The sequence below is a fragment of the Vigna unguiculata genome, chromosome 5 (assembly GCF_004118075.2).
Source record: "Vigna unguiculata cultivar IT97K-499-35 chromosome 5, ASM411807v1, whole genome shotgun sequence".
Lineage (NCBI taxonomy): Eukaryota > Viridiplantae > Streptophyta > Magnoliopsida > Fabales > Fabaceae > Vigna > Vigna unguiculata.
This window is the reverse complement of record NC_040283.1, coordinates 13217804-13231573: the sequence shown is the minus strand read 5'-3', so window position 1 is coordinate 13231573 and position 13770 is coordinate 13217804. Positions and strand designations below refer to the sequence as shown.

Sequence of the window (13770 nt, the reverse complement as noted above, 5' to 3'; positions counted from 1 at the left end):
GGTGGATCCATAGAAAAGTATAAGGCAAGATTAATAGCAAAAGATTTTACTCAAAACCCCAACATAGATTACTTTGATAATTTTGTCCCTATGACTAGAATTTTCTCTATAAGCTAGTGATACACCAAATAGATGGTAAGACTATTTTTCTAAATGTGAATTAGAGGAAGAAATTTATATGACTAAACTTGAAGGGTTTGTTGTTCTTGGTCAAGAGACCAAAGTGTGCAAAATTTTAAAATCTTTGTATGGGTTGGAATAAGCACAAAAGCAATAGCATGAAAAAATTGATAATGTGGTACTTTAAAATGTTTTTACACCTAATGGTGTTGATAAACATGTGTACTCTGAATCTAAAAGTGATGAATGTGTTATTATATGCTTGTATATGGATGACATGTTAATCTTTGGTACAAGTATTGATATAGTCTTTAGAACTAAATTGTTTATAAGGTCTAAATTTGAAATGAAAGATATGGATGAAGCCAATGTGATTTTAGGTGTTAGAATCATAAGAAATGGAACAAGTATATTACTATTCCAAGAACAATACATTGAGAGACTTCTTACGAAGTTTAGGTATTATGATTTCAAACTAGTGAGCACCCTTATGATGCTAACTTTAAATTAAAGAAAAATACAGAAGAATCTATTTCTCAATCTTAGTATACCTAGATATTTGGGAGCTTACTACATTTAATAAGCTTTTATAAACCTAATATTGCTTATGTAGTAGGTAGATGGAGTAGGTACACTCATTATCCTAATTAGGAACATTGGGATGCACTTGCAAGACTTATGAGATATATAAGAGGTTAAATGAATTATGTTATTGAATAAAGTGGATTTCCCACTGTACTAGAAGGATACATTGATGCTAACTGGATCTCCGATTCAGATGAGACAAAGTCTACTAGTGGTTATGTATTCACACTTGAGAATAGTGCAATTATATGGAGACTGGCCATACAAACAATTATTGCAAGATTAACAATGTAATCTGAGTTTGTTGCTCTTAAAATGGTTGGTAGTGAGGTTGAGTGGTTGAAAAACTTCTTAGCAAACATTCCACTAGGAATGAAACTAACTTCATATGTGTCAATACATTGTGATTGTCAATCGACAATAACTATAGCTAAAAATAAGAACTACAATGGAAAGAATAGACATATACAAGTGAGACATAATTTGGTGAAGCAACTGCTAAAGAGTGGAATAATTTCCATTGACAATGTGAAGTCAGAACAGAATCTAGTAGATCCTTTGACAAAACCCTTTGGAAGAAACATGATTTTAGAAACATCAAGGGGAATGAAACTTAAGTCACTTGCAAACAAATAAGTGATGGTAACCCAACCTTTGTGATTGAAGATCCTATGAATAAGGTTCACATGGGTAAAAACAAGTCACATGTTGGTTTTGATAACACTAAAATTGATTTCAAATCAATTTTGTCCATTCCTATGGTGTGTGTGTGTGTATGTGAAAGTGCTAGAGACTGCATTATTAAGAGGTTAAACTTTGTAATTAAACTTCTAAACGGTGTAACAATTTTAGTTTAAATAAAATTTTAATGATTTTTATATCCCTTGCGAGTGATGTATGATTTGCAACATACAGTTGATGAAATCACCTATATAAGTGTTGAGTGAGGCTGCTTGAATGAGATATTGACAAGATCTCTATAGCAGTTATGAATATCGGGCACACACATGGCTTAGTAAGCGCAATACAACAATAACAACAAGGATTGTGAGGTTGTACTATGATTGATAAACAACTAACACACACTAAGTGTTTTTGGTTCATATAACTTATTATACCAACTACATTGTGTATTAAGTTTCTCAATTTAAGACTCGTTCATTTAGCTTGCTATACCAACTCTTATGTATTACATCTCATATGAGATCCATGATTTTATTCTTTCAGTCTTTCTATATCTTATCTTTTGTAATATGTGGGGGATTGTTATAAAAACAAAGTATATAAATGTATTGAAAAATATAAACGTTACAGTTTGCTACAACACTCGTTCTCGTCCGTTGCAAGACTCACTCTCTTATCCAAAATTCTTGGGAGTCACTAGTGTTGGCACAATTTGACCATTTTCCTCCTCCGCAAGTTGTGGGATTTTTTACACGTCGTGGTTATTGTGAATGTTGGGTTTGTTGTTGGATATTTCCACCGAAAACCATGGGATTTTGGCCCATCACGATACCTCTCCTCCATCTATAAATAGTGTTTGATGCCTCGTCCAAAAGACACACTTCTCACTCTCATTTCTTCTCCTCTCTTGATCTCTCATTCTCTTTTCTCATTTCTTTGTTTTTTGAAACATCTCGAGTTATTTATTTATTTTGAGAGTTCCTTGCGAGTTATGAGATCAGTGGCGGATGTAGACCCTAATACGTTTTTTTTTGTTGGGGTGTTGGGGGATGGGGGGCAAACATATAAGATTAGAAGGGGTAAAATATTTTTTTTTAAAGATATTTGGACCCTCATATACATGTAGGTTCACCGATGTCTAAGATTATCGAAAAATCCAAAAAGTTCATATTGTATCTTGGGGAACTCGCGTAACACGCCGTAGTTAAGTCCTTAAAGTAATGAATCTACACATTTTAACAAAATTTACTTTGTTCGAGATTTTTATCAACTTATACAACAACACAACAAAATGTGCAATTAGTGTGGAACTTTATGGTAAAATATGGAATGAAACCTATTTCTTATTTCAATTTAAACATAGTGTTTAAGAATTTTGGTTTAATTTATGGATGCTAATTGTGTTATAGATTTTTATCACCTTTATTATTTGAGTACTAATATTACTTATTAGGTTTAATCACTCAGATGGTACCCACTTTAGTAGAGGTGTCTCAATCTGATACTCGCTTTTAAAAAAGTGTCAACTGCAGCTAAACTTTTGAAAAAGTGTTTCAATTAGGTCCCTTTCAGACGAAGATAACTAATGTCATTAACGGCGTATCACGTGTCAGTATATGATTTTTTTTATTTTTTAAAAAAATTAATTCGTGTCAGGTCCCTGGTGTGACACGTGGCATTGCTAGTGCCATGTGGCAATGCAATGCCACGTATCAGTGTCACCATCAAATGTCACTTTGTTGATTTCAATTTAGTCTCCATGTATGTCTCAATCATTCAATTTAGTCCATACTTATGCATATCTGATTCAATTTTAACCTAATTTTTTTAATAATTAAAATCAATTTTTTATAAAATTAAAACTAATTAAGTATAAATTTTTTACAAAAATGAAGTATTTGATATTTATATTAAAATTTAGTGGTAAAAGTCATTTTATTAAGTCATTTTTAATAATAAAGATATTAATATAACATTCATACAAATAAAAATTTTGGTTTACAATTAGTAAGAGACAATATTGTTGTATTTTGGAAAAAAAAATAACAAAACATGAGTAGGTAATAAAAAGTAATTAATAAAGTATTATGTTAAAATTTCGTTTTTAATAAAAAAATATTAGTATAACATTTATACAAATTATAAATTTGGTCTGAAATGGGAAAGAAACAATATAAATATTAGTACTTAATTTTGTAAAAATATTTATACTTAATTAGTTTTAATCTTATAAAAAATGAATTACAAAAATATTTTAATTATTAAAAAAATTTGGACAAAATTGAATCAAATACACATAAATAAGGACTAAATTGAATAAAAAAAACATATATAGAGACTAAATCTAAATTAAGATTAACACATGAAATTTTATTTTCAAAAAAAAATAAAAATAAAAATAAAACTACTGACACATGACACGCGATTAACAGAAAAAAAACCTAATTAAAATACTTTTTAAAAAATTAAGATGCAATTCACACTTATTTTAAAATCAGATATCAAATTCACACACCTCCATTTTAACTCTTGTTATATCTTAAACAAATAATGACCATGTGCGAAGGGTTTGCGTAACATGTACTTCAGTAGTGTCACCCAACAACATAAGCAAAATATCCTACACAACATTAAATAAAGGACATCGAGCACGTTGTGAATTAGATCCATCTATATCTACGCTGCGTTGACTCCAATCCCATCAACGACTACCTGCACTCTCGCAGTGTCTCTCTCCATTCCCATTCTCCCTGCATCACAAAAACGATGCCTCATTCTTCTTCTTCTCCTTCTTCCGTTCCAACCATTTCCAATCTCCGTTTTCGCGCCCTAATACTTGGGTTCTCCAAGAACTACGCAATCGCTGCATTCGTCTTCCTCCTCCTCTTCTCCCTCTCTATCTTCTCTCACTTGGATTCCCGTTCCCGTTCCCGTCCCGGTTATCCCTCCCATCCACGCTCCACTCTAGTTCCCTTAACGCTCCTCCGAAACGTCAATCGAACGCGCGCGCGTACGTCCCTAATCATCCCACGCGCCTCCCTCCTTTTTCGCCTTAACTGAATCCCGAATTTCCATCTCTCTGTGTGCAGTTTGCTTGGACGGGAGCGCCCCCGGTTACCATTTCCAAAGCGGGTTCGGATCCGGATCTCGCAATTGGTTGCTCCACATTGAGGTTTCTCATTTTGCTTTTGTCAAATTCGGTTTGGTTTCTAGAATAGAGAAAAGCTGGCAACACACTGCAAGAGAAGTTTGTTTGTATGGGAAACAGTTCTTGAGGTGAAAATATGAAGGAAAAATAAAGCATTTTTTTAAATTAAAAATTAATTTATGTTATGCATATGTTAAAGATAATAATTTAGAAGAAGAAAAAAACTATGCACGTATTTATTGCTGTTATTTTTTCTCTAATGCAGAAAATTGAACAGTACCAGATTTATGTTTCCGTACTATCGTAGCCTTAGTCAGTGTCTGTGTGATACTTAATACACCTTTATTAACACTTTGTTAAATACAGAAATGTTCTCAAAACACTCCGGCATAAAAATGTAATCTAGTTTGGGACTAGTATAGTCACTGGACTATCTACATTACGTATAGTTGAACTTTATGTGCTTTTTACTGATAACTGAAAACTTAGAAATCTGTCACATAGAAGTGATGATTTTTTACCATGTAATAGTTTCTCTTCAGACACACCATTTTAAATGCACTCTTTAGAATTTGTTCAATGTGTTGAAAATCCCGAAATAGTAAGGGTTTCATTCATTTCTTGTTTAAGAAGTCTTCTTTGTGATTTTATAGTTTCTAATGACTTTCAACTGATAATATAAAGCATGTGAGAAAATGTGTTACTAGCACTTCTCTCGAAAGTATTATTACCTGGTTTCAATTGTGTGCGCAGGGAGGAGGGTGAAGCTATTGATTATTACCTGGTTTCAATTGTGTGCGCAGGGAGGAGGGTGGTGCAATTCAATAGCTTCATGTACTCAACGAAAATTCACTCATTTGGGGTCTTCTAACTATATGGAAAAACTTATTCCTTTTTCAGGAATATTGAGCCCTGACCCCTCTCAAAACCCAGGTTAGATATCTGTAACTGTAACATGCTTATATCGTTGTTTTAAATTTTAAATTCCACAGGCTGCATCTGTCTAGAATTTCCAGCAATATCAACGTAGGTCACAGAAACAGATGCAACTTGCAATTTAAACCCTTGGCTTATGTACTGTCAAAGTAACACTTAACTGCTTCTATCACAGGATGATACTTGCTTGTCAACTATTTCTTGATATCTTTCTTTATTCTGTTTCTGTCGGAACTTACAATTTGTTGAAGAGTTTAACTTCAATGCATCGATGTATTACATTTTCCTATTATCATCCAATTCTGTGATGCTACATTCTCATGATTAAATGGTATGGTGACAAAGTTTTAGACACAGTAAGACATCATTGTTCTAGTTTAGGCATTTTGGTATTCTGGGTTCTGTTGATTATGTTGGTAGACTGATTGTGGAATAAATTTCTACTGTTCTGATATTCATGATTGTTTGTATTGGTGACATTTTCCCTCAAATTTGAATAAGTACATATCCAGCTCACCCTTAACATGCATATGTGGCCGTTGAGTAGATTTTACTGCCAGAAAGTGTAGAATGTGTGTTTGTTTGTATGTTGGTAAAAATAGATAGATAGACGATCTGATATGTTGAGAAAATGCTGTTACTTCATATTGAATAAATGATCTGTCAAACTTATTCAGATTTCTTTAACTGGAACAAGGTGAAGATACGCTATTGTGATGGTGCATCTTTTGCTGGTCACCCCGAGAGCGAGGTTAGGATTGATTTTACATTTGATACTGGTTGTTGGTAACCTTTATATATTTGGGTTTATATTGATGTATTTTTTAAACATATTTTGTACAGCAGAGAGGAAGCGAGTTATTTTTCAGAGGCCAGGTCATATGGGAAGCTATTATGGATGAACTCTTATCAATTGGCCTGTCCGAAGCAAAGCAGGTTATACTTTCATCACAAGAATAATCCAACATATCTTTTAAAATTTTCTGAGCTTGTTTATAACAAACAGGCTTATCAAAATGGATATAATACCTGGTTGTCAGTCTTTTACTCAATTTTATCACTTGCATTGTAAGCAGTAAATGAATGGACAATGTGGTCAATATTCTGTTTGTTCCGCACTTATTATCCTCATGCAATGCATAGTGAAAGACATATTATGCAATTATTCTTGTAGAACAGGATCAGACTTAGATGAAGGAGAAAAATAATGAAGATTTTATTTATTGAATTCTGTTCTCTATCTTGGTTAGAGAGATGACAAGTTTGAGATAGAAGAGTGTCAATGTACAGAAAGAACTCTACACACTCCTCACCGCTCTCAAACTCTACACCTCCCCACTGCTCTCAATAACCCTCCAAAATGATTTTTTTTTTCTCCTCCTTGTTTATTATTGACTGTTATGTTTGTTGCCAGCACAACAACAGCATTGACTAGTAACAACCTTTATTCCCTGCACTCTAGTACAACTGGATCAGATGCTACCCAGTCTTTTTAGAGGTCTGGACTCTTGAACTAACAATTTTCCAAATAATTCTGATGTTCCGAATTGGAGCTTCCCTGTCTTTTATGACAACCTTTAGCATGGTTAGTTAACTAACCACTGTAGTTCTTACCTAGTTGGCTATCTAACTGTAACATTCTGTCACAACTGAGAAGGAAAATTGCTTTTGAGGCATTTCTATTTGGCCTAGCCTATTCCTTCTCCTATAATTTCTTTGATTGGAGGTTGACAATCAATCTCCTTTGTATTCTTTCTAGTATACGTCCTTTTAATTGGGGTCCTGCGATCTTAGTTGTAAAAGATATATGATTTGGTCTTAATAATTATGTAGAGGATGATAATTAGGTATATTCTCCATTAATAGCCATTATTAGCTTTCTCAATATTATGCTTTGAAAGATCATAAATAAAGAATTTACATGTGTGATTAAACACACGATTCACAAGAGAGAAACTCTTTGTAGTATCATAGAGCTAGGTTTTCTTTTTCCCTGTATATTTCCCTTTTCTTTTTTTCCACAACGCACGTTCAAACGACATTGTTCATGCCGCATTGTCCATGCAGTACTGTTCACGCTCACTGTTCATATGGGACTGTTTGTGCGTTCTGTTCATGCAGTTGCTATGATCTTCCATTCATTAATACTTACAAATTAAGTTTTAAATATTAATTTTAATATAGTAATTAAGATGTAAAGGTAATAGTTATTTTAAATTATTTAATTAGAGACATTAATTAATCAATTGAAAACTTAGAAAGCATTTATATGATAAATTGTGTTCTAAATATGTATATTTAGAACAAATTTTAAAAATAAAAAATTAAAAAAGAGTTGGTGGGATGGCCCACCCTTTGGTGAGGTGGGTCAAGATTTTCAATGCGATTTGTTAGACAAGCCACTGACGGACTAAGTCAAAATGGACCGAGCTAATCCCTTTTACGATTGTCATTTCCCGGTTGAAGCATGCTTCAGACTTTTTGACCAAGACTAGTATAATTGATTGTTGCCCCAACGTTAGTGCTATGGATCCTAATTTAAATCTTCTTCTAGAATAGGGGGAGTGATTGAAAGACCTCAGAAGATATCATCATCGTCTACTAAGCAGACTGAATTACTTCACTGTCACTAGACCAAACATCACATGTGTAGTTAGTGTGGTTAGCCAATTCCTAAATGTCTCATGTGATAGTCATTGCTGTGGTACACATCCTTCGATACATTTAGAATGCACCAAGTTGCGATTTAATACATGCAGATGAAGGCAATTCCAAAACTTGTTTGTTATTCTTTCTAATGCTGATTGGGAAGGATTACTATAACATGGGAGGTAGACTTCTGGATATTGTCTTCTCATTTGTGGGGACTTGATTTCTTATTGGAGCAATAGGCATAAGATAGTTGCTAAATCCATTCCTTAAGTTGAGTAGTAGACTAGGGAGCAACTGCATGCAAGATTACATGGCTTTAGCAACTTCTTTGGAGATACACAGGATACTCGACTAATATATGACATGAAACTGCCATTCACATTGCATCAAACCAAGTCTTTCATGAGCCAACTAAACACAGAAATTGTCATTTTGTGGGAGAGAAGGTGCTATATGGAGAGATCATTACTGACTTTGTCAACTCCATTGACCAACAAGTAGACATGCTCACTAAATCCCCAAAGAGCTATGTATTGACCACATTTGTAACAAGTTTTATTCATGACATATATGTTCCAATTTAAAGGGGACTATAAAAATATGATTTGATCTTAGTAATTAGGGAAATATGTATAGGTGATAATTAGGGATATTATCCATTATTAGGTTTTCCTATATTATACTTTGAATGATTATAAATAAAATAGTTACATGGGTGATTAAGCACACAATTCACAACAATGAAAAAACCATTTAATAAACTTTTTGTTAGTTTATATTGGATAACTTCTCTTTAATCTAATTTTTGCTTGAGTTGGTCAGCATAAGAAAGTGGTTGTTCTTTATTGTAAATGAACTTTAGTAATAAGCACAAATATTTTCCATTTTCTGTTAAATGAACTTGAGCAATAAGAATAGACGTTAACATGATAGATTATATCTTTTCTTTTCAATTTGAACAAGTCCAGTTTCAAGTGTTAAAGGAATTACTGTGTTAGTTCTTGTCATTTGACATGAATGTAATTCTAAATAGGCAGTATTATCTCACTCCATACTCCAGATTATATGCTTTTGATATGTTGCACTGTTTATGAATTATGATGCATTAGCCTTGAATTAAAACTCGCTAGCATTTGATGATAGAAGACTGCTTCTGTAGGCGTTGCTCTCAGGATGCTCTGCTGGAGGGTTAGCAGCTCTTATACACTGTGACAACTTCCGACAAGTACTTCCTAAAGAAGCAACTGTTAAGTGCCTTTCTGATGCAGGGTTCTTCCTAGATGAGTAGGTTTCTCTCAACATGCTCCTTTTTCTGTCATGATAATTTCTAGTAAATGTAAACTGAAAGTTGCCGAAACACCTTTTTATTTTATCACACTATGGGTGATCTCTGGTTGATACTTCTTGAGCAAAAAAAGTTTTGAGTAGCAATGGACCAGAGTTTCATTAACCGCTATTGAGATTTGACAAATCGTGCTACTGGTACATTGAATTCTAATTACCTGTACATGGCATGCTCACCATCTCCCATGTTATGTGTTACTACTTAAAGTAATTAGTATAATCTCTATCACACAAATTTCAGGAAGGATATTAGTGGAAACAGTACAATGAGATCCTTCTATCATGATGTTGCCCAGCTCCAGGTGTGGTTGCTTATATAGTTATAGCAATATTTCTTTTAGGAATTACGGTTATACTTACCTGTTAAGTATAAATAAAGAAAAGTACAATGCAATTTTTTCTCTTAATTATATAATAATCGCAAATCTCGTTGTCAGGGTCTTGAAAAAAGTTTGCACAAAGATTGCATTGCTAAAATGGAACCATATAAGGCAGGTTTTTAGCTTCTTATTATACTTTGTTGCCTCAGCCTTTGGTATAATCTGTAACTGTAAAATTTGATTAGTTGGTCATATATTTCAACTAAAGAACAATCAAATGTATATTTGTAATGCAGTGTCTCTTTCCACAAGAAATTGTTAAAAACATAAAGACTCCACTGTTCCTTGTTCATCCAGCTTATGATTTCTGGCAGGTAAGCTCCCTTAGCATGCATGTTTCATTGTTAACATTTTTAAAAGAAATTCTCACATTTGATACGAGTTAAAATGTATTTAGATACGCAATATCTTGGTACCTCAAGGATCAGATCCCCTTGGTCACTGGCAAAGCTGCAGACTGAATATTCGCAATTGTAATGCTAACATGATTGATAAACTTGATGGTAAGTAAACACTGTCACTACCATATAGTTCTGGATATTTTGTTGAAGTCTTGGTTTATTAATTTCTGTAAGCCTTCAATTGGATTAGATTTGGAATAGCACAGATGTTGATTAATGATAATCTAACCTGGAACATAAATATAATAGCCACATCAAGGCATGGATAACGCGGGAAATTATGATTGTCAGGTTACCGTGGCTCTTTACTGAAGACTTTGAATGAATTCCTACAACGAAAGGAGATTGGAATGTTTATAAATTCCTGCTTTGTCCATTGCCAGACTGAGATGGAAGTAACGTGGCATTCTCCCAACTCTCCTAAAATAAATGATAAGGTAATCATAGTTTTGGAACCTCACATATGCAGTGTAGATAATATAAGCTATATAATACTCAAGACATGGAATTCACCCAACTATCCTGAAATAAATGATAAGGTAGGCCTTGTTTTGTTACCTCAGGAAGGTCATACAATAGGAAATTTGCTTTTTGGCAGCTAGCACTAATATAGAATCACAACATGGTACTGATATTTTAAGTGCCAAACTTAATTAGCTACTCCTCTGGACTAGCTTCTTTAACCACATCTCTCCATTAAAATGGGAAGATCCTTACTTGTTCTCCAGTCGACACTAGATTTTGATGTTGTTGATGCTGTGAATATGGTTCATTTAACACTAGTTGTGACAAACAATTCATTTACTTCTTGATAATGGCTTAGCAGTTAGCATTAGCACATATAGTCCGTTGTGATTGATCCGTATTTGGGATTTGACAACTTTTATGTTAATTGTCGTTAGAGTCTAACAAATTCTTCCGCTTTTTCCGATGCCTGAGATCAGTCACGGGACCATAGGCAAAGTAATATAATGTTTTAAAATATAAAGTGTAGTAAAATAACAAAACTTAATTTCACATTTTCTGTTTATTTGTATAAGCATTATATAGTTATTTTATCTGAAACTGAAATACGTGTCTTCCCCTTTCCCTCTAAACTCACACTTCTTCTATACATTAAAAAGAAACTTCAGCAAACTACGTCCTAGTCTGGTTTACTTCACATTGTACTTGTTTAGTTTTTGTCATACTGTCATACTGTTCCTTTTGCTACCCCTCACTGTTGTTGACCCCTGGAGCAGACAATTGCTGAATCTGTTGGTGATTGGTACTTTGATCGAGAAGCTGTAAAGCGTATTGACTGCTCTTCTTTTCCGTGCAATCCCACTTGCCACAATATGGATTTCACTTGAATACAAAACAAAACATGGGCTCCATTTTTAATGCCACATTTATCTCGGATCTTCGTCGCTTGAAGTTCATGAAGAAATATACTCCATTTATGCTCTTTCTTGAGAGTGTGCTGGGGAGTTAATCTTATTCACTTTTGCGTGATACGTGTTCTACAGTCTATAGATATTATGCCATGCAGCACGAAGTTTTCCCTTGACCAAGTAATTCCTCCCCGTCGTTGTTATATAACCATTGTATCATTTTTTGTCAGTATCTTTTTAAGTTTTTAAATTTTTTTATTGATTTCCTAATGCAGCATACTATTATTATTATATGTAATGTACTTGTTGGATCAAGTTTTTTGTAATACCTTAATTCTAACCGTAGTGTTTTGGTTAGATGTCTTTTCTCCTCAGATTGCCACATTCGTTAACAATTGATGTAATGACTTTTCTGATTTGGGGGGCAATAAAACTATTCATCAAACAAAAAACATTACAGTTTTGAATGGGATATAGCTCAGCAGAACATAAATATGAGGAAGAAATGACAAAATTGCTGGCAATCTGATGGATCAGTAAAGTTTGTGAATGTGGTAGAGACAATTGTACATCGTTGCAAAACCCATCACATACTCTTTTATTAAGCTAAAAACCGGTATGAATTTATGGACTATATATATATATATATATATATATATACACACTGGATGCATAATGAAGAAAACAATTAATGTACAGTCCCTCACATGTATCTATTGGTTATGTAAATAATATTAGATTTAATTATTCTAATGGTACCCACTCTGGTAGATGTGTGTTAATCTGGTATCCACTTCTAAAAGAGTGCTAATTATATTCCAACTTTTGAAAAAAGTGTTTCAATTAGATCTTTTTCAGACAACAATTATTAATGTCATTAACAGCGTGTCATGTGTCCGTTTGTGATTTTTTTTAAATTTTTTAAATTTTTAAATTTTTTGTTTTCAAAAAGAAAAATATCATGTGTCAGGTCAATAGTGTGACACGTGACATTGTCAGTGCCACGTGGCAATATAATGTGTGTCAGGTTACTATCAAATGTAATTATCCTTATTTATGTATATTTGTTTCAATTCTGGTCTATTTTTTTTAATAATTAAAATATTTTTGTAATCCATTTTTTATAAGATTAAAACTAATTAAGTATAAATACTTTTACAAACTTAAGTACTGATATTTATATTGTTTTTCTCAAATTTTATATCAAATTTATTATTTGTATAAATGTTATACTAATATTTTTTTATTAAAAATGACTTTTTAACATATTATTTTATGGTATATTATTAACTCAGGTTTTGTTAATTATTAATATTTTTTTAAATAGAATAATATTGTCTCTCACTAATTTTAAATCAATTTTTTTATTTGTATGAATGTTATAATAATATTTTAAAAAAGTGACTTAATAAAATGATTTTTACCACTAAATTTTAATATAAATATTAGTACTTAATTTTTGTAAAAATATTTATACTTAATTAGTTTTAATCTTATAAAAAATAGGTTTTAATTATTAAAAAAAATTGGGACAAAATTGAATCAAATACACATAAATAAGAACTAAACTGAATCAAGATGATATATATGAGAACTAAATTGAAATCAACACAATGACATTTATAGTGACCTGGGATGTGGCATTGTATTGTCATGTGGCACTGACAATGCCACGTGTCACACCAAGGACTTGACACATGGTATTTTTTTTCTTTTTTGCAAAAAATAAATAAATAAATAAAATAAAAAATCACAAACTGATACGTGACACGCTCTCAACGGTGTTAGTCATTTCCATCCGAAAGGGACCTAATTGAAGCACTTTTTCAAAAGTTAGGATGCAATTGACACTTTTTAAAAGCGGGTACTAGTTTAACATATTTCTACCAAAGTGGATAACATCTAAGTAATTAAACCTAAATATTATTACAGTCATAACTTAATTCTAAATCAATTTGTAAGGTGAACTTACTCACATATATACTATATAATTTGACTATCTATATGAGATATTTTTGGATCATTTGTATCTATCACGAGTGGAATAATAGATCCAATTTTATCAAGTGCAAAATTAGATATCTTTTGGATGATTTGTCAGCAAATAAAATAATAGATTCAATAAATAACAATTTCTTTCATGATGG

At 32.5% G+C, this 13770-nt stretch overlaps 1 protein-coding gene across 4 annotated transcripts; it reads left to right on the top strand.

Moving 5' to 3' along the window:
* The first annotated feature begins 4050 nt into the window (after positions 1-4050).
* Positions 4051-12075, top strand: LOC114185327 (pectin acetylesterase 5-like). Of its 4 annotated transcripts, none has more exons than XM_028072989.1 (12): positions 4052-4399; positions 4479-4561; positions 5341-5470; positions 6151-6224; positions 6320-6409; positions 9285-9409; positions 9711-9771; positions 9907-9960; positions 10086-10163; positions 10247-10352; positions 10542-10687; positions 11492-12075. In XM_028072989.1, the coding sequence occupies exons 1-12, from the start codon at positions 4156-4158 to the stop codon at positions 11600-11602; spliced, it is 1302 nt and encodes a 433-aa protein (XP_027928790.1). In that variant the 5' UTR covers positions 4052-4155; the 3' UTR covers positions 11603-12075. The 4 variants fall into 4 exon arrangements, with proteins under 4 accessions (XP_027928791.1, XP_027928790.1, XP_027928789.1 ...); XM_028072988.1 differs by having other exon boundaries at positions 6317-6409; XM_028072990.1 differs by lacking the exon at positions 9907-9960 and having other exon boundaries at positions 4051-4399; positions 6317-6409.
* The last annotated feature ends 1695 nt before the right edge of the window (positions 12076-13770 follow it).

Excerpts from the sequence above, each read along its gene's own strand:
- LOC114185327 (XM_028072988.1), top strand. The coding sequence starts at position 4,156 with ATGCCTCATTCTTCTTCTTCTCCTTCTTCCGTTCCAACCATTTCCAAT. Across the intron at positions 4,400-4,478 it reads CGTCAATCGAACGCGCGCGC|TTTGCTTGGACGGGAGCGCC; the intron begins GTACGTCCCTAA and ends CTCTGTGTGCAG. Across the intron at positions 10,688-11,491 it reads CTCCTAAAATAAATGATAAG|ACAATTGCTGAATCTGTTGG; the intron begins GTAATCATAGTT and ends CCCCTGGAGCAG.